The 22,050-nt window shown below is 35.7% G+C and overlaps 2 protein-coding genes across 5 annotated transcripts; one reads left to right on the top strand and one right to left on the bottom strand.

Annotated features, from left to right (window-relative positions):
• The first annotated feature begins 173 nt into the window (after window positions 1–173).
• Window positions 174–896, top strand: LOC110919721. The gene has a single exon (XM_022163981.1). The coding sequence runs from the start codon at window positions 174–176 to the stop codon at window positions 894–896; it is 723 nt and encodes a 240-aa protein (XP_022019673.1).
• A 2,738-nt stretch (window positions 897–3,634) lies between these two features.
• On the bottom strand, window positions 3,635–5,883 carry LOC110919722. Of its 4 annotated transcripts, none has more exons than XM_035986819.1 (6): window positions 5,778–5,883; window positions 5,585–5,690; window positions 5,443–5,510; window positions 4,788–4,930; window positions 4,403–4,455; window positions 3,638–3,757 (listed from the first exon to the last, which is right to left on the bottom strand). In XM_035986819.1, the coding sequence occupies exons 1-6, from the start codon at window positions 5,780–5,782 to the stop codon at window positions 3,752–3,754; spliced, it is 381 nt and encodes a 126-aa protein (XP_035842712.1). In that variant the 5' UTR covers window positions 5,783–5,883; the 3' UTR covers window positions 3,638–3,751. The 4 variants fall into 4 exon arrangements, with proteins under 4 accessions (XP_035842714.1, XP_035842713.1, XP_035842712.1 ...); XM_035986822.1 differs by having other exon boundaries at window positions 4,788–4,922; XM_035986821.1 differs by lacking the exon at window positions 4,403–4,455 and having other exon boundaries at window positions 3,635–3,757.
• Between the last annotated feature and the right edge of the window lie 16,167 nt (window positions 5,884–22,050).

Here is a 22,050-nt window from a genome sequence, read left to right as displayed (position 1 = left end):
CCAGAACTACGGTGGGGAATATCCCGCTGAGAAGTTTTTTCAAAGGTATCCCCGGGAATGGAGATAGCATTTCGTTTTGGATAGACCCTTGGGTTTCGTGCGAACCTCTTAAAGACTTATTTCCCAGACTCTTTGTGTTAGATTCTAATAGAAGATGCATGATTAGTGACCGGATGGTGAACGGACCGGGTCAATTGGGGGTCCGCTGGAAGTGGAAAAGACCGTTGCAGTCGGGGCAGGAGCTGGAAGACGTGTACCAGCTTGCTAGCCTTCTGGGTTCGGTTCGGTTATCTGATAAAAAGGATAAATGGGGTTGGTTTGGTGACGGTTCGGGCGAGTTCAGTGTTGGTGCCGTCAAGAAAGTTATTATGGAAGGCCGTAATTCTCCGCCCATTTCAAGTTTCAAATGGTGCAAATGGATTCCTGTTAAATGTAACATATTTGCGTGGAGGGCCAGTCTAAACAGAATTCCTACGGTGGAAGCGCTTAGTAAAAGGAATGTTCATGTGCAAGATTCTCATTGCGGTTTCTGCATCGATGGAGAGGACAATGTTGATCACCTTTTTATTCAATGTCTAGCGGCGAACTCGGTTTGGAATGCTATCAGCGGGTGGTGTCGGATTCCGCCCATCTTCGCGTTCTCCTTTCAAGACCTTATGGAAACACATTTACACAGCGGGTTAAAAGAGCCGGAGAAGTCGATCTTGCAAGGGCTGGTCATCATTGCTTGTTGGAGTATCTGGAAGGCTAGGAACGATGCGAGGTTCCGATCGACTCAAGTTAGAATCGAAAGAATAATCAGCGAAGTGAAGTCGGTGGGGTACTTATGGGTCAGAAACAGAACGAAATTTAGAAATTTAACATGGGAAGATTGGTGTAAATTTGTAATTATGTAGTGTAGTTTTTGTTCTGTTGCCTCCCGGTTTTCGGGTTGGGCGTTTTTAATGAAATTCTCGTTTCAAAAAAATATATATATAAATTGTGTTTTCACAAAATTCAAAAAAAAAAAAGGAAGGAAGGAAGAGTGGTGCAGGTCACTAAGTTATGGCCATCTAACCAACTAACTAAGCTAGTTTGAGCCAATGATCTCTAGATCAAGTGGTGGAGGGCTTGCATTTCTCTTGAGAGATGCAGGTTCGACTCCCACTTGGTGCAGAGTGAGGCATTGGTGGGCAATGATAGGAGACCCAAGGAAACCTGGGTTCGATCCTTGAGCCAAACAGGTTTTACCGGTAATTTCACTGTCGTGCCTACGGGCGGGTGGGTTACCGGGTTTTCCCCGGAATTGGTGGTGGACTCGGGTTACTCTCGGAGTACTCCGTTTGTCCAGTGGGTGCCCAGAGAGTGCTCGGGATTGAGTTTGTTGACCGTTCAAAAAAAATTAAGCTAGTTTGATTTTGTTAATTATTTTGATGATGTATGCAAATTGTGTTTAATTTCATATAAACATATATAAAACGCTGTGTATGTCGGGCCTCAACCCCATACCTTTTGTATATGTGATCGTTCACCTAATCAGTTCTCGTGTGTAAATTTGTTAGACAATGTGTAGTGGTAATGTCCATACCCTTGGGTGTTTTGTGCCATGTAGCAGCTCAGTCAGCAATGGGGATGGGGCGTTTTCTAAAATGGCTGTAGTGGGGATGTGGGGCATTATGTTAAAGGAGATGTAATAAAATTAAATAAAAAACCATCAAAAATCCTTATTGCACAAACAAACGGAAGATGAAGGGTGATTGGAAAGAAACAAGGCGTGGAAAATACAACGCCGAATGCAATTTGATTGAAAAAAACGCCCCGGGGGGGCGAGCCATGGGCGTTGTTGGGCGTGCTTAAGGCAAAAACGTCTGACTACGCATGGTCTTAATAGTAGATAATGAAGAAGAAGAAAGATGATGAGATGTTGGGCCAAAAAAGCAGGCGAGTCGGACATTGTTGAGTTGAGACAAGAGAAGAGAGAGCATGCTTTGGCCTACTTCGTGTCTTATTTAATTAAGGCAACTTTCTGATTGAAACGTTTATTTTAATGCCCATGCATGTATATAAAAATATTACATTTAAAAGCATGTATTTAATTTTAACAAACTTAACATTTTTGAATATTTATTGTGCATGTTTTGATATAAGGAGATTGTGAACTACACGATGATGGGTGATTGCGTTATGATTTGTAAAGATGAATATAACAAATATTGTTAACATTTTCTAAGGACAGTGTGCTTTCGCAATTCATGAGGTAAATATTGTTAACATTTCTAAGCACGAAAAAACAAAGAAAAAACTCGTTCAATCGTTGAACCGATTTAAGAGAATTTTCTTTTTTTTTTTTTTTTTTTTTTTTTTTTGCAAATAAAGAAAAATCAGTCTTTAAACCTTACAAGTCATTTTGAAGATTAATAATTTTTGGATTTTGTATGAGAAATGGAGTTAAAGCTTATATTCGACATTGGGGTGTCAAACACATCGAACTAACAGATTGTTAAATCTAGTTTGATGATATTTCTGCCTCCTCATTCTTTTCCTTCCTACTATATTGATATAAACTTTATGTTATGTGTATTACGAAAAAAAAGTTTTTTCAGCTTAGATCTTATTTGGGAGCAGCCATCTCCTAAAATATATAAGTTTTACTCTTATCTCACCCTTGATATACTCTACTTTAGTAAGATACTAACGGCTACATTCTTTTGTTTATCTCTTATTCTCAATTAACAAAAAAATAGTTGTATATATTTTGCTCGAGGATAAAGAAACTAGATGAAAATGATCAGAGAATGTCGAAATGAAAATAATTAGCAAAATTAATGAATAAAGTTGTTAAAGAAAAGAGTTGGTAAATAAACAAAGTTTCATTTTAAATAGTTAAAATGAATTTTTAATGGCAAATTACTTCTCATTCATCACAAAAAATTCATAACTGATACAAGCAAGATACCTGACTGAAATATTATACAAACTAGGTTATATACTCGTGAGCTTCACGGGTTATGAGTTATGTTAAAAAATTGTATTTACAAAAGAAATTTTTTTATATGATTTGACTTTTGACTTTAGGTTTTATAAAACCTAGATTATTGCCCGTGAACTTCACGGACTTTACAATTTAAATTTTATAGAAAGTGTAAATCTTTATATATAAAATGTACGATGTGTGAGGATAAATTATATTAATCAATTTAGGAGATTAATTATTGAATGTTTACAAATAATTATTATTAACTACAAAAGCAAAAATCATATTTATAAAGCACGAATGGACATTTGACCTCGTGTTGGATTTCATTCTTCATTCTTTGATGGAAAGTTGACCACTGAAAATGTTGACGGTTCTTCAAAACTCTCTCTTCTGGACTCGGGTTCAGTTTCCAGCTCATGTTTTGATTTGCTTCCTTTGATCATAGAACTAAATATTCCATGTTGCATACAACATAAACAAACATCAATACCATAATAGTCAAATCGTCGAGTTATAAAACCAATCATATATATATTTATAACTTTTGGTGAAATTATCTTACCCTTGTTATAAATATTATTTGTGCTACTTGAAGATTTCTCTATGGAGTAGGACTTGGGCAATAAACTAAATGCATATCATGTAGTTTAACGCATACAAATAAAAGAGTATACACTTTAGGTTTATAAACACAACAAATCTTATAAAGATAATAGAAAAACAGTTTACCGTAATATGAAACCTTGCTAGCAAGGACAAATATGAGTGTATACCACAAAGACCTCCCTTACTAAGCTAATCCTGTCAACAAATTAAATATACAACGCTCTGATTCAACCAATAAGCTATTAGATCACATAATGGTTACATGAGATAAATGGCTAAAAGGAAAATTAACAGCTTTACGAGGTTAATCTTTTGTCACTTAATGCAATTTTGTGAGATTAATCTTATGTCACTTAATAACTCAATACAATTAAAAATGATAACACACGGGTTCTAACAAAAGAACACATCTTATTGTAATGAAGGTTTTACAACCTATTAAAAGAGTTATTATTCATATAAAATGCATCGTATAATGGCCAACTTCCTAAACACATACTTGATATCGACATAACATTGTGTATTTTATCTTGTCAAGCTTATTACACCCAACATTTTCTCCTGTTATATGATCATAGCCCCTAGCAAATTCATCACTACCATTTATGCCATCACTGTATGTTCTCTATTCTTTTCCACATCTTCTAAATCAATAAATTGACTCAACTTGTCCCACAAACCGTACATTAATTTCTCAATTCTAGTTAGCCCATCAAACCATGTTTTCTTTTATGCATTTTCCTTTTTTTAATCAGTTTGAAAATAAATATAACTACATTTGACCTTTTTTCTAAAGTTAGCAGGACCAATTACCGTCTCTAAAAAAAGCATAGTTAATACCTGAGACATTTTCTTAGTAGTATTGAATTTTCTTGTGTTTTCACCTTTTCCATCTGTAAGTTTTTATAACCATTTAAAAATTGTGAATTTCGTCAGATATTCTTTTAAAAATTTTGGATAAGCACGGTACCCGTTCGGTACCGAACCAGTACCGGTAACAAAAAAACAAAAAAGAGTGGGTACCGGTATTGACCAGTGTTTTACCTGTAAATACCGGTACCTATACCGAAAAAAACATGAAAAGTGGGTACCGGTATCGGTACCGAATATACCTGGTACGGTACCTGTACCCGATACCAAATACTCATCCCTATTAAAAATTGTTGTACATAGTATAAAATTTAAACAAAAATCTAAAAGTTAAGAAGAAGTGATGGAAGCTTACTGATAAAACTCGTTGGGGTTATGATAGATATCACCGGACAAAACGTCACCGTTTTGCAAAAGCTGAGAAAGGTAATGAACAGTAGCCGCTCGCTGAATCGCGCATCTAGCTCTAGCAAGTTCCAACTCCAGCAACCTTCGTCCCTTCGTTCAAACATCGCAATGTTAATCTTCAAATTAAACACACTAACATGCAAAATGAAAATTCAATTAACACAAATGATTATCATTTTTAACTTGAATTGGTCTAGTTATTCTATCAACAGTTTCGATTTCAAAACAAATTATTCCATAAACACACCTTTAATTTTCAAAAGTAAACACACTTACATGCATAATCAAAGCTTAATTTCATGATAATTATAAATCATTCTCATTCAAACTTGAATCGATATCAACAGTTTCAATTTCAAGATCCTCAACAAAATATTCAATAAACACACACACACACACGCACGTAATCTTCAAATTAAAACACGCTAAGTATGATTAAAATTAACAAAAAATCGTTATCACTTAAACTAATTGATCGAGTATCAACAGTTAGAAATACTATTCCATAAACACACACAAAGTTGAATTCTACCAGAATAATGTTTCCCAATTATTAATGGCAGATGTACAAAAAGAAATTATGACAAACTTTGCTTCACAACCTCCTTTCGGACATGTTTGTGATACTCAGGTGAGGTGACCTGTATAGCTGGTCAGAAATTGCGCGGAACTGAAAGACATAGAAGAAAACAATTTTATTAATGATGAAAACCTAGTTTGAAAAAAAAAAAAAAAACAAACTACCTTAGCAAAGAAACAGATGCTTCTAACATTTTTCTTGGCCAATGGTCGACTTTTTTGGGGAAGTCTTTGCATTACTTCCATATGGCAATGAAGAGTTTCCAGCAAACTGCATTAAAAAAATAACCTCTAAGCAAGCTGATCATATATTTGAAAGGAGATGAAATAAATATATAATGGTAAAACAATATAATACCCCATTCAGGCGTTCTAGAGACTTTTATAGGATATTCCCGCCTCTTATGCAGTTAAAATCACCTTAAACAATAACCTTAATCCACACTTAAATTTGTCAATCAAATCAGCCAGCTATGAATTATGGTCACAACCAAATTAAGATAACAAATTTCTTAAACTCAAACTATGGCTTTCTAAAAGCGCTTCACAGCTCAGATCAAACAAAAAAATGGGTTTTTGATAGTGATAATTAATTTGAGAGATGTACCTGGTGGCGAAGGCAGTGGCTGGAGGTCATGTACCAGCGAAGAAAAAGAATAATGGTGGAATCAAAGTCTCTAGCGGTGATATCTCATATTAGGGTTTGCGAATACGAACGGAATCAAATTACCTAAAGAAGGAAAACAAAAGAAGAACAATCGGTCATGTAAATCTTGAGCATGTTGATGGCTTCAAGAGACCTCTATTATTTAAGTATTGTTAGAATGACCAGCTTTTTTTTAAAATATCAAATCGTATCGGATTTTCTTTACTATTGGTTACTCGGATGAGCAACTTCACTGATAAGTGATAACATATATATGTTGTAGATATTCAGGAATATCTTTAACGGTTAACCTACAATCTGATATGGACTTTCAAAGTTATTTATTTGTTTTTTTTATTATTTTCCACATTTACAACTCCATCTAGAGTTTCAACTTACAGTTTGTAGAGGTTGCAAAATTGATGGGTTGGGTAACGGGTCAACAGTTTGTAGAGGTTGTAAAATTGATGAGTTGGGTAACGGGTCAAAACGGGTAATCTTTAAAATACAACCTGCAATCTAATATGGACTTTCAAAGTTAGTTTTTTTTTCTTTGTATATTTTGTAAAAGGGAGGCGATATTTAGGCGAAAATAAAGATGATTACACATAAAATTTATGCATAGCTTACTTGGGCCATAGCCACAAGACGTTTGTACTTTACGTGTATTAAGTAACTATTTTCCATGTAAATATCACTTCCCTTTTAAAACAATTTGTTTTAAGTTTTGAAGTTTTTGTCTAGTAAGATACATACCCTATTGAACTTATTATGCATCTGCAGATAGTGCCTATGAGATTAAGAATCAAGTGTAGAAACGAAGATCGAGCGGTTCATTCTCTAAATTGTGACCCCCAACCTGCAAACCCAAGCAACATGTTGGATTCTACTTCAAATGAATACATCTGGTAATATATCTTTGTAATTTATGCTTTTAGTATACCTCATGATCTTCTTTCATTCTTGTTTTTTACCATGTTAAGTTATCTGCCTTCTCGTTACATGCCAGCTTTTGAAGAAATTTCTCTTTTGAAAATTGCTTAGTTCGGGCTCTATTTATTGCAAACGGGTCAAATAAACAAAGTTAGCTAAAAGCTGAACGGGTCAAAACAGTTAGAAAATCATCACAAAATATTTTAATGCGCATGTCCTCTTTTTATTCAAAGATTTAGATTATTGCTTTTGTAATCATAACAACTTTGTTAATTGTATTAAAGGTGTTTGTGGGTCAATCCGACTGTCTTGATCCACACTGAGATGACCCTTTCTGACCCGAATTCATTTTGATTCGTTATGCATTACAGGTTTTAATTTGTTTTAATTTAACATGTGGGGCCACATAAATATAAATTCCAAGTAGGTGTGTAGAATAGGGTCTTACCAAAGATATCAGGTGCTCACACTCTTCATCAGATAAGAAACCTTTGTATAAAAATACCATGTCCATAAAAACATCATGTTTGTCAATACATCTCTGAAAAGGTGATCTCTGTATGCTAATGTAAACCATTTCTTCCACACACAAATATTTTATGTTGATAAAAAGCATTCAAAAGTTTAGTATATATTAACGAATTCAATATTTTCTACAGCCGAAACAAAAAGCATTATTTTATGGATCGGAGTACTTGACCTTGGTCGCCAAGAGAGTTCAGTAACTCGTGACATATCAATTGTGTTTGTGTTAGAAGGAACTGCACCCCCCAACTGTATAACATTATCTCGGTTTATCTCTTTGGTCCTCAGTTCCTTGCGGCTATGACAACAATTGAAATAGACCATATTAAACATTAAAACAACCCGCTTATATCAATCCTTTGAAGATCCAAACTCTACAACATCAAGATAAATAAAGACTGGATATGCAAAGATCGCATAGAGTTGTTTTCATGGATCTTGCCAAGGGTTTGGAACTCCTAAAGAAGCCTAGTTTACCATTACAAAATTTATTTTCAATCGGCTTAGGGGTCTGCATTTCTCACAATCAAGTTATCGTATCTACATGCATGTGGCAACAAAAGGTTTTTATAATATTTATTTTAGTATATATACTTACAGAAAGTTTTTATAAAATGAGATTAGCATTCACTATAACCAAACAAAGAACACACAATCCATCAAAAGTCAAAGAATCACCAACAAAATCCACAAAAATAAATAAACAATGCACCCACATAAACAATGTATATACCAATTTTCACCTTGAAAACACTAAACAACACACATTAATTAAATAAATCCAGTATAATATAAACAAAAGAAATAGAGTAATAATATACCTGAAGAAGAGTTGTAGCATAACTGAGGTAGTTACACCATTTTTCTTTTTCAATTTTAACCCTCTCCATGAAGCACATGTAAAAGCCTTATATATGCATGCTCTCATTTTAAAAAAGTACACTTTAACAAAAAAGAAATCAAATAATACACAAAGACTTGCAATTAGACTTTTATCATTTACTCTAGAAGTTTGAAATAATCATCCAAAATAGGCGTAACCTTTATTGTATACCATTCAAAATAGGTGGATGAGGTCGTTTCGGTTGTCATTTAACAGCTTCATCAACACCCCTGCATCAAATCCGCATCTTTTAACATTCAAATTTTGATAATTAGTACAATTTTGATAATTAGTACAATATTAACCACAAAGTTACTGTTGATAAAAAGAAGCATTTTAACAAACACCTGGCGTGCATACAGATTCTAAGTACCAAAATACAAAAACTCACAAACAAAATCAATAGATCAAGCACATCCTCCACAAAACTATCGAGTGGCTCGAGTGACCACGAGTGCACAACCACATACCTCTTCGGTGGAGTGGAAGCAAGATGATGCTGACATTTGTTCAACACAGAGAGGGTCGCATGCCACTGATAAAAACGAAATTGATGCATCCAAACATGAAATCTTTGGCACCGGACTTACATGCGTGAGCGGAATTCGGCCTGAACCCTAGCCAACTTTGCGATCCGCTAACCCTAGACACCAACAACACTGACAACCAAAAGCCATTAGAGAGCGAGAAAGAGAACCATGAAAGAAAAACAACGTTGTCAGTATTTTGAAATCTGATTAGGGTTTTTGGCATTTGAATTAAGGGGGAATTTAGAGGCGGGTGTTTGAAATCCATTTGAATTTTGAAACAAAAACTTGAATAATTGCAGTTTTAAGCAAAGATGGGGTGTGTATTTCAGAGAGAAACTGAGATACAGAAGGGTTGTTTTTGGGTTTTTTGAACCCTAGCCCGAAATGGAAAACAAAAGATGGAGAAGAGATGATACAGAGGGAACGAAGAAGAGGCAGAGGAAAGGGAAAGAAGGGTGGGAGGGCGTGTAGGGTTTTTGACGTTTTCTTTGATCTGCAGGGAAGAGAGAGAGGTTTTGTCTGCAACCTCTCTTTGAACACGTGATATGTGATATACAGTTTGACTTTGGAATTTATTAAAAAAAATGAAAATTCTCACAAAATGACACATCAGCTGAAACCAACGTGGGAGGCTTCTTATGTTGACAAATAGGAAAGAGAGAAGGGTGGATTGTTGTGGTGTTGACACATGGGATTTTATGACTTTGATTTATTATAATAGAGATACTACACCTGTTAGCTATCGCCAACTAACATTACACTATCACTCACTCATGTTAAAAGAAACCAAATTTTGCTACTCTACATTCCTCAATTTTGCCCGGTTTTTCATCCACAGAAACGACATTCCTTGAACTTCTCCGAAGACCTTTTCAATTAAAACGCGTTTGTCGGTAAAGATTTGCTCGTTTCTTGCCTTCCAGATCTCCCACAGTTTGAATGATATAAGAATCACAATCCAAAACATCTAAACTTTAAATGTTAACTTATACATTCAAAATCTAAAGTGTTAATAGGTTAAACCCATTAATTAAACGAGTCGTGAGCCCTTTATTAAATTGATCGTGTTTGGATTGAGTAGTTTAACAAACGAGTTATATTAGTCATCAGTCCAAAACTTTATTATTTTTTTGTTGTATTGAAATCGTATTAGAAATTGCCGCCCCTATTTAAATGGTAAAACATTTTGGTACGTACTTTAATACTTTATATGTGTAAGAGAAGTGTATGCTATAAAGTGAACATCGTCATTCTAAGTATTTATTTGCATGTCTTGTGTATTATGTTATATAAGAGTCACAAATGAGCAGAAAAACTACTTACAAACTCGTAAATACAGCTATAAGTAAATTAACTAATTAAGAATAGGCGGAGTGGGTGATAGACACCTGTTTCTCCAGTCCCGAAGTTGAGGGACATTGTTCCCGCATCCTGCTCCTCTTCGTCTCATTGGTGCCTATTCTTCTATGTGTTTTCTTCAATTTGGGATGGTGTTCCCACTAGGCCTTACGGAGTGGAGAGGCAAACTTCTTGTTTACCGCCATTTGCCGATCGGTGACCCAATGCCAAGGATAATGTTTACCGAATTTGGGGGTGAAATTGGTGAACCTTCAACGATTCGGTGAAGGTGAAGGAAAGGGTTAGAGAGAGGGTATGTGGTGGGGTCCAATTCTTCTCAATCAATCACACCGTTTTCCTTTTTTTTTTAAAAATCGTTTACCAATTCATGAAGTGTTTAACCATTGCCAACACTTTTGAGCAGAGTTTAAACACTTTTCATTGAATGACATGGCACACTCTCATTGGTTAATTTTGAAATTTACCATTTTCAAGTGTCTAACCACTCCCTACACCCTTATGGCTTCCCACAACTGCATTGCTTTACCTCTCTTCTCTACCTATTAGCTTCCGCCTTAGCCTTTTCGCATCCCGTCCCACTCCAGATTCAAGCCATTCTGATCCCCCTTAGGTTATTACTTATGCGGTATGCCACAAGCTCACATACAAGGTACATGTAGGTTATGCTAAAAATATAAAAATGATAAGTACATTAAATTGCTATTTAACGAAATTATTGTATACTTCTTGTATAAGTCACATACATTCATTCAAAAGAATACAATGTCGATATTAATATCTTAAAAGACTTTAGCTACAAACAAGATTTTGGATTAGACCATATTATTTTCTGTCTCCAAGATGATAAAATTCATCCACTTTTGTCTTGCTTTTTGATACATTATATATACCTCGTCGCAGGGCCGGCCCTGAGGGTGTGCGGGGTGGGCCGCCGCTCAGGGCCCAAACCCGCAAAGGGCCCGTAATTTTTAAAATTTATCTATATGTATTTATAATAAGTATATATATAATACAGTTCAATCTTAATAAATAAACCAACAGTGTTACAGTGGTGGGAACTTTCTTTCACAGTTTCATTAGGTAATAACCACAGGTTCGATCCTGTAATACACTTTTACATAATTTTTTTCTTTGCTGAGAGTTCTTTTTAAATTAACTTACATTGCGATGTCAAAATCCATAGCTTGAGATCATGATATTATTATTTTATTTAATAGCTTCTATTCAATATATTGTTTACTTTACATTGTAGATATATATTTTATAGAATACGTGTGAAATTTTGTTTGTTTGTTATTATGAATGTCTTATTCTTTTATAAACTTTCATCAAATAAACTTAAAACAAATATTCATGGCTAATAAAATGTCTCGCTTACCACTATTATGTTTGTTTGTTTATTATGAATAAATTGTCATTCTATAAATAACAATCGCAAATATAATAGTGATAGTAATGATTCACTTTTGTTTTTGTTTCCTTTTGTGTTGCTATATCGAGTCCACTATCACAACAATAATGTAATGAGCCGAGCCGACAACAACTAAATTTCTCATGTAATGAATCCGAGGCAATACATGAATACGTGGTTTAAAGTTTTTACGTTGTATTATGCGTTTTTAGTTTTTATACATGACAATTGGTGGGTAGGGCCCGGTTTTTTTATCTTGCACAGGGCCAAAAATTTTTTTAACATTCTCAGAGACGGTCCTGCCTCGTCGTAATAAATTAAAAGAAACACATAAGTATTTAGCTAAAATAATAATAAATCGTTTATTTTATTTTATTTTTTGCCTAGAAGAGTGTGGTAATAATATAATAACCGTAACATACATCATTAAATGAGTTAGTGGGTATCTTTTTCAGATTCGAGTCGAAGTAAATGATGCCCAAAAGATCCATTCACCCCATCATTTGCATCCTCACAATTTATTTTTTAAGGAGATGTAAGATGTTTGAATTTTGTATGCCTTTATTCTTTATTATTATTTAGAGTTTCAAAATATATAATCTTTTTCTATTGTTATTTTGGCTTTTGTTTATTGGGAACCAATGAGTCAAGTGAATTCGTTAACTGTCTCATCATTAGAATTTGTAATATCATACCTAGTGGAAACGATCATAAGAAAACTTATAAGATACTATAAAACTCAGAGAAAACTATTTTTAAACAAATTTTTTTTTATTTCTTCTACTTTTTATATGTTATTAATATTTTCAAAACCAAAAAGAATAAAAGAAATTATATGTAGTTCTCAAGATGGATATATGTAGCTTCGTGAATTACATATAGTTTTCAAGTTTATAGTGGTTTTCTCATGTGTATATAAACTTATGTGTTTTTTTTTAAGAAAACATGAGTTGGACCTACTAGTTCATGTATCCAATGAAGACGAAATTTTATGATGACTTCCAGCCAAAAGTTATGATATCGTTTTACCATATAATCAAGTGTTTAATAAATTACAAAACTCTAGTAATGCATGCGAAAGTTATTATATTATATGATTTTAAAACTCAACAAACATTTATATATAATCTGGAATATTTTTTACCCTTTTTATAAACAAACATTTGTAAGAACTCAATATATAAGTTATAACGTGTGATACACGAGTCTTAATTAGAGGAGCACAAATCGGTTTTAGGCCCAAACCGGTGCGGTTTCGGTCAGAGATAGTTTAAACAAGGTTTCGGTCAAACCCGGTCGGGTTGAAACCGATTTTTCAGGGTAAAAAAGAACCGGTTTTGTTTAAAACCGGGTTGTAACCAATTCAGGTTCGTCTTTAGATGGGTCCAAATCAGGTTCCAACCAAGTGGGTCTTAACTTGGTTTCAACCCTATAGTTCAGGTCGGGTCCAAATCAGGCTCTCTAAATCGTTTTTAAAATTGGTTCTCTCAAACTAGTTTTAAAATCGGGTTTGGTTCGGATAATAACCGGTTTCCATTTCCAACCCGGTAATTTTGTTCACCTCGGGTATGAATAACAAAAACCTAAATTGTATCGTTTTTTATCTTAAATTTCTTAAAACGAGAAAAAAATTACTTTTTGTATGCTAATTCTTTAAATATATAAAGTACTAATTTGTCGATAATCATTAAAAGGTATTGTGACGACTGACGTCAGTGGTTTTGCTTTTTAATAATTGACACATAATTCTACATTTATAAGTTTACATTATTCTTTTGTTGTTGTTGTTTTTTTTTTTTTTTTTTTGTGTCGATAATAGAATCTATAAGATTTATCAAGTTGGTTCTAACAATTAAGTTAATGTGTGTATATATGCATGTATGTATAAGAACAATGTATGATAATGTATGTATAGACACCGACACCAATACTTTCATATAAGTATTGTTTAAATCGTCAATTGCGGGCCAATGTGAGGCTAGTCTACGTGGTAGAGACAGACATATGTCTCTTAGAGGTGGAGTCTCAGATTCAAATTTGGGCAAAGGTGATTAATAGAGGATTATTTGAGTAATAGCAGTAGGAGCAAGCGTTTTCATTAAAAAAATCGTCTAACTACACGGACTATTTATAATATTTAAGATAGGTCTCAACTCTTAACTTGCTTCCAGTTTTCTCTGGCAGCCCAAAGATAAAAAAAATTAAAGTAAACGGTCCATATCCATGGGCCCAATTACAGCTATATACATTCTGTGGACATTTCAAAGAAGCATTTGAATGTCCAATTTTGGCCATTAAGACATGACACATGTAAAGATATTTTCACATTGGGCGGGCCTCGTTAGTAGTATCTCGCCCGATAATTCGACTAGTGTCCAACCGCATTTTGTTAACGCATTACCCGAATCGATACGACGCGAACTACTGTCCGTTTAAAGTCGCACTGCACATGATACAAACTCCTGCTACCAAGTTTGATGGGATGTGGAACAACAACAAAGTTAATCACCCGAGCGGTTGTTTGGATCATCATGTTATGGCTAAGAGAATACAAAGCATATACCAACAATGATTTCAAGTATGAGCATGTGTTCAACATTATCAGAAACGAGCCAAAGCCGCGTACACCGCCACCCATCCGATCAACTAGCGGATGAAAGCCAATATGAACGTGCTTGTGATGAATACATCTACCAGGGACGGACCCACCCTTTGGTCAAGGTGGGCGGCGGCCGCACCCTTTGAAAAAAAATATTTAGTGTATATTTTGGGCAAAAAATCCGACCGCATCCGCACCCCCAGCAAATAATTCATGGGTCCGCCATTGACATCTACCATAGATGAGAAGCAACGAAGAATGCGTACGGATGTGTGTGCCGAAATCAAGTTACGTACGTTAAGGTCTCTCTATTTTTTTTCTAGTTGTGTTTTATTGTTTCTTAGTTTTAATGTTCTGTTTTTATTTATTGTTTATTTTTCTGTTTCTTTAATTCAAATATATATTTTATTATTTATTTATAAACGTAAAATTAAAATTAAAATAATGTAGAAGTAACTGATATGTATTTAACTAACCGTAAAAGTTGGTGATGATGTCGAGTGTGAGGTAGAGTTTTGTGCATTGTGGGAAAAGTGGAGGTTTTTTCGAGAAGTTTATAAATTTGATGTGACGTTAAGGTGGCGGTTGGTAGAGGGTTGTGGGTTTGTACACTGTGAGTGCTCTTAGTATAGTAGATCCATGTTTTTACAGTGTCGGACACAAAAGATCCTCGCATTTGCATTACCCTGTTTAGAAAATCCACGTCTTTACGGACTTGAAAGATGTAGTTATAGTGTTAAGTGCGCGAATATAAAATTATACGCACAATTTAAAAATTCTAGGCACAATATAAACTTTTATATTGTTTATAATGTTAAGTTTTCTCACACTTTCGTGGTAAAAATTGTATATTGTTTATAAAATTTATAGCGTTAAGTCACAACCTTATATATAATAACGCATTTGATTAAATGTGTTGGTTAAGAAGAAAATTTTGTTGGTTGAGAAGGGATGCGTTAAACAATGCATCTTACCAGCCACGAACAATCTTAATGGGGAAAAGTGGGATCTTGTACCTCCAAAATTGTGTTTTTAATAATAATTTTAAAAGGTAGCGTTCGTTTTGTGGAATCTATTAGAATTGGAATTCACGCGGGAATTGAAATGTCATTTGGAATTTAGATGTGTTTGTTTTACAAAACGACCCCTAGGGGTGTAAACAAGCCCCAAACAAAACTTATATTTTGAGTAAACTTCTTTTTTGCTCCCTATAGTTTGGTCGTTTTAATGGTTTTGCTCCAATCTTTTAAAAATAGTCATTTTACTCCCTGATCTATGAAGCCCATCACGATTTCACTCCCCGTCCCAAACAACATCCATTTTAAACGTTAAAAATTGTCACGTGCATAACACATGATGGACAATTATGACCATAATTAGACCAATACCTAGACTGAAGCCTGACAGTTTTTAACGTTTAAAATGGATTCCGTTTGGGGCAGGGAGTGAAATCGTGACAAGCTTCATAAATCAGGGAGTAAAATGACCATTTTTAAAAGGATTGCGGCAAAACCATTAAAACGACCAAACCATAGGGAGCAAAATGGAAGTTTACTCTTATCTTTTTTATATATATAATATAATAATAATGATGATCAGGGCCGGCTCAAGGGGGAGTGAAATAAAGCAAGAGCTTTAGGCCTCCATTTTCCTAGGGCCTCAAGTTCTAAGAAAATATATTATATTTTGGTAATTTTGGTTTTGAAATTGTTAACATTGAGGTTTATGATCTGTAATTATGCGTATACAAAGATGATATATCTAATTCTAATAAAAACCTCCAACTAATGCCACATGACATTTTGTTATTCAAAATTCCAAATAATGCCACATGGCATTTTCTTCTTTAAATCATTAATAATATTATCTAATTAATATCTAAATCTAATTAATGATAATTAATAATATTATGCTATTAATATTAATTAAAATTCAAGATTAATGATCAAAAAAATACTTAAAGATTTTATTAAAAGAATACTTTAACTTTTTTATGGGAATTGTCTATAATTTTAAAACCTATGATTTTAATACTTTTTAATTGAATAATTATGCTTAAGTTTTTTTTTCATATGATCTATAATTTTCATATGCCACATATTAGTTATGGTTTCCGATTTATTCTTGTATTTGATAATAATTTATGCTTAAGATGAATATTATAAACTACTTAGGCCAATCACATATTTGTAATAGGATTGTTATTTATTTTTAATAGGAAATGTTTGAATCTTATTTATCCTTCTTTTCAGGTTGAACGGGTTCATTTCAAAATATGTATTTTTTTATGGGTCAAAAGGATTTTTAGTCATGTTAGGCCAACGTTTCAACACCTTTTGTACATTCTATTTTTTTATATATATTTTGTAATAATATTTGGTGTATTGTTTATGAGTAGCAAAAACATATTATCAAAAATATAATATAAGGTTTCTTTTGAATAAAACGATTAAGAACATTTTAAGCATTCAAATACTTTTTACACATTTGATCATTTCATTTTTTTTGCCTTTTTAAAAATGAAAATGTTACTCAGTTGAATATTTCCGACAAAATACGACTCTAATTGATCGTTTCCACTATCATATGTAAAAATGTAATTTCAGTCCTATGATGTATTTAAATATGTATGTATATACAATCCGTGTAATACGCGGGTCTATAAACTAGTGAATAATAAATTCATAGCAATTTTTTTCGTTTACAAAAAGGGCCCCAATTTTGCTAACCGCTTTGGGCCTAGAAAAAATTAAAAATTTTTGAGCCGGCCCTGATGATGATGATAACATTGGCGAGCAAAGCTCAAGCCGAGCTTTGGCTCGTTTAAGCAATATTGAAGTGAGCTTGAGCCGAGCTTTTAGCTTGTTTGAGGTTGTTCTTAAAATAGCTCGAGCTTTGGGTTTAACTTGCGAGCCGAGCTCAAATAAGTAGGCTCGAACCGAGCCGAGCTCGAGCTTCATAAAAACATGATGAGCTGAGCTCGAGCCTAGTCTGGCTCGGGCTCGGGCCGGCTCGTTTACACCCCTACCCTTTCTTATGTTGTTCAATTCCAATCATTTTCTTGTTGAATCCAACAAAATAAAAAAAAAACGAATCAACATTCCAATTCCATCAAGATTCCATTTCATTTCATGAAACGAATGTTGGCTTAATGTCTTTATAAGTGGAGTGGATTAGATCGGCTAGTCGCTAACCATCGTTCATGCGATAGGTCTTAACATCTATACTATGGGCCTTTTGGGTTTCGTCTAGTTGCGACTGAATTTGTTAACCTGGTTTAAGGGTTAGACTAGTTTTGAGTGTGTTTCTTTCCTTCTTAGGAAATTGTTTGGAGAAAACAAAATAGACAAATTAAGTAGGTTAAGTTTTCATTTTTCTCAATCTCATCGTTCTCCATGTTGTAACCTTCAACTTGGACCCTCTAGACCTCCAGACCTTGTTCACTGGATCTTGGCGATTTTGTTTTAACAAATATGAAGCCTTTGATTTAAATGATGAAAAAAATGTGACACCCCAGGAAAAATCAGTGAACGAACGATTGAACTTACCTAGTTTCCTCGGTGAGTGCGTACCAAATTTCGGGACGAAATTTCTTTTTAGTTGGGGATAATGTGACAACTCGAACTTTAGACTTATCTTGTAACGTTACGTGCTTATGTGAAAGTTTACTATTTAATGATTTTATGAAATGTTATGTGCTTTATGTGTTACGTGTATGTATGGTAAGCACACAACCCAAATCGCACAACACTCACAGTCGCACAAGCCCACTTGCTTGGGGCCGTATTTTTATGAAATCGGACCAGAAGGGGCAGCCGTGATGGGCCGGCCCGCTTCTCTTCTACGTAAACAAACAAACACCCTTAAGGGGTTGTTCTCTCATTTGTCACAAAACACAATACACACAACAACCCTAGCCCTTCTCTCTCTCTCTCTCTCACGAACCAAAGGCAGCCAAGAAATTCCCCTCCACCGAAAGTCCTTGTGCTCGGATAAATCCCATCTTCCCTTGAATCGGTTAGGGTATTGCTTTTGGTTTCATGATTTCTGTTGTGATATGTGTGCTATTATGATCTTGTATGATAAACTAGGGTTTTGATGGCATGTTGATCATGATGATAATTGATTTTGTCTTGTTAATCGGCTATGATTTGAATCGGTTAGATTAGATATCGATCCATTGTTAGTTTGAAGGATTGGTATTGTTAACATATTAGTGTGCTAGTGATTCGGGCTATAATGGATTAATCGGTTGCATGTTCATTCGAATTGTTAAGATCTTGTTCATGAATTGATTAGGGCTCATATGGATTAAAGGATAGATGCCTTGTTTTGATCGAATGATTGCCATGTTTGATTGATATTATGTTAACCGAATTAATTAGAATTATGTTAATTGTTTTGTCAAACTTGGAACCGATTGACTGTGATTGATTGTTGTAAATATGGAAACTATTAAAAACATTGTAACTGATTGCATGACATTCGGAAGTTTGTAACGGATCGCACAAGGTCTCTTGATTGTATAAGAGGCCCACACGTACAAGGCTTGGATCGCACACGGCTGCCTATCGCACAAGATCTCTCGGATCACACAAGGCAGCTGGATCGTACAAGATCCCTCTGGATCACACAAGAAATACGGCATCGCACAACCTGCATGTTGTTCGACAGTTGGGCCAGGTACTGTTGGGCCTCAAAGTCCAAAGACCAATCGGACAGCCCAAGTGTCCATTCGCACAAGCTTATCCGGGCCGCACAAGAGTTCTGTTTATTGTTGTTTGGACTTTATGTTTACCTGATGGGCTTCTAATCTTTGGGCCGGGTTTATGACGAATCGCACAACCCAAGCAGAACGCACAAGTCTGCTTGGATCGCACAATGCCACTTATGCTCACTTTTATTTGGGCCGATATGTTTTGACTACTTATGTTACTGGGCTGGGCGCTATTGAACTTCATTGGGTGGACCGCACAAGGATGTTGGGCTTGTGCGAGTCCAAATATTGCATACGTTATTAACTGTTGAACGTGTTAGTGTATGTTGCCATGATCAGTGTGTGTTCTTTATCTGCTAGCCTACATGAAACATGCGTGTATTACTCGAACCAAACCTGACTTGTATGGTAACCCTGTTAGGACGTGGTTGACCACTGTTAGTGCAAGAAACCTCATTGTGTATCTGCCGAGCAACCCAAGGTGAGTTCACACAGCCAAGGCATGGGGTTCCCAGGGTGGGAATGGGATTGAATGAATTATACGTACATACTTAGTTAATGGAACCTAATGATATAGTCCTCAGGGTGAGGATGGTAAATGATAAGATACGGCTAGACTAGTATACCTACTTGAACAGATCTTCGCACACACGCCAAGGGTTGGCTGCGATAATTATGACTGATCTTCGCACACATGCTTCGGGGAGGTTGCGAACTATAGATACTAAAACTTCGCACACATGCCAGGGTGGCCAGCGATACAAATATACATAGTCTAGGATATTTGGGAGTATTAGCCCAAATCTTCGCATACATGCCGAAAGGGCCCGCGATGGAAACCAATACTATACATGAACAACGAACGAACTAGTACGACACATGATTAGATGAACGAACGCAATGCTTGCTATACCATTCTATTACTGAACTTACTTTCTGTGAACTCGCTCAACTAGTTGTTGACTCTCTGCTGCATGCCTTGCAGGACCTTAGGTACATTATGGAGCTTGCACAGGGAGGAGCAGGTCGTTGTGGACAAGGATTCGTGAATGCTTACTTAACACTTATGTTTTGGGTTTACCTTTAATGCTTCCGCTACACTTAATTATGTTGGTTGATAAACACCTTTCGTATGGATGGATAATTATTACTATTTATTACATGTTCAATATGATTGGTGGCTTGATCCTGGTCAGTCACGCTCCCAAGCGGTGGTACTCCGCAGGTGGATTTTGGGGGGTGTGACAGGCCTATGGATTAATGAATTTTAGGATAGAATGAGAGGTAAGACAGTTAAAACTTTGGGCTGAAAGGTTTAAGGCCATTGTGTTGGCATGTAACTTCTCTAGGTGAGTATCAACTATCAAATGTAACCTCTTAATAAATTCTTGTATTTTATATTTAAGTAAATAATCTATTTATTGTGTTAGACCATCCAGGGGTTGGTTCCGGTACAAACCATATTTATCCTACAAACCGTAAGAACAGATCCTAACACTTAAAACAAGTTAAATTAGCACATACTAAAACAATACATACATAAAAGTAGCACTTTGAATTATATTAGCACATTAAAATTAATCAAGATAATTGATTTATCACATATGTGAAACGATATCAGCACTTTTCTTTATCAGCACATTGAATTTTCTATAAATTGCAATTTAAAAATGTGTTGAGTTCAAATCCCATATATAACAAGAATAAATAAATTCATACTTAAATTTCAGCACTCCCAAACTCAGAAACTATGGTATCTCCTTCACCGCGTCGATGCCTGTCTTCATCGCGCGTCTGGCTTGAACTCCAATCGGAGTGCCTCTTTCTCTTATCGCGCCTGCTGGGATCGCGCGAGTAATCCTTGGAGTAGTGATCCGTTGAATAATGGTCTTTTGAGTAATGGCCAGACCTGGACCCAGTTAGGGTTTCTTCCGTATGCGCGACTATCTCCACTGCTTCCATGAGCTTGTCCCATTCTTTTGGCATACCGTCCCTTCCGGTGATAGTCCTGATTAGACTATCACAACGTATGGCCTTCTTGAAGTGGGCGCGCATTAGGTCTTCACTCACTTATCTCCAAACACTCCTTGTTGAAGCGAGTGATGAAGTCTTCCAATCCTTCGCCTTCGCGCCTCCAGATGTCCATCACCTCGGAGGTGTCACGCTTGTAACTTCGCTGCTGGCTAAAGTGAGCCAGAAATTTCTCTTGCAGATCTGTCCATGACTTGATTCTCCTCGATGGGAGGCTGTCGAACCATACGCGTGCAGCCACTGTGAGGGTTTGCACGAAAAGATGGCACCACATTGGCATGGTCCACCCTCCTACGACGCCAACACTTGTAAAAGTTGAATATGGTCGTCTGGGTCAGTAAGGCCGTTAAACTTGCTAATAACTTTTTCAAGTTTGGCATTTTCCAATGGCGCAAGTGCGATCTCGCAGATGAACTTCGACTTTCCAGCTGCTGCTGTAGGTCTGTAGACCAAGGTGTAATCATGTTCAGCCGACGAGTTGTATGCTATGCGCGCCCGTGGCTTGTAAGCTTCGTGATTATTTTGAAGTCTGCTAAAAAACCGAGGACTCTTCTTGCTTGTATGTTGAGTCCTCCTCTTCAGTATTGTAACCCCACTCGTTATTTATATTGCGCGGTCCTAACTGGCTGCTCAACGGAGGCTTCCGTTGATTGGTGTGATAGATGCTCCCTGTTTCTCCATACGTGTCGCGCACGCTCTGCCTTTTCGGAGAAGATGATCTTTCATGTTGTTGACTCCGCGCATGCGCATGTTGTGGAGTCGGGTTTTCCACTGGTTGTGGAGCAGGAGTTACGAACGTTGACAGCTGTGTCTGCGCTTGGAGCATCGCTTGCTGTGCGCTCAGCTGCGCGTAGATGAGATTGAGTGTTGCTTGGTACTTTGCATACCAGGAGGCCAGAGTTTCTCCTTCAGGTAACCCTAATAGAGCAGAAATGTTTGATGGTGCTGGCACTGACAGACCAGCGTCGTGATTTGTTGGGGTAACTGTGTGAGCAGT

This window comes from Helianthus annuus, chromosome 17 (genome assembly GCF_002127325.2).
Source record: "Helianthus annuus cultivar XRQ/B chromosome 17, HanXRQr2.0-SUNRISE, whole genome shotgun sequence".
Lineage (NCBI taxonomy): Eukaryota > Viridiplantae > Streptophyta > Magnoliopsida > Asterales > Asteraceae > Helianthus > Helianthus annuus.
Note: the sequence above shows the minus strand (reverse complement) of the source record. Positions and strands in the feature narration are given on the sequence as shown.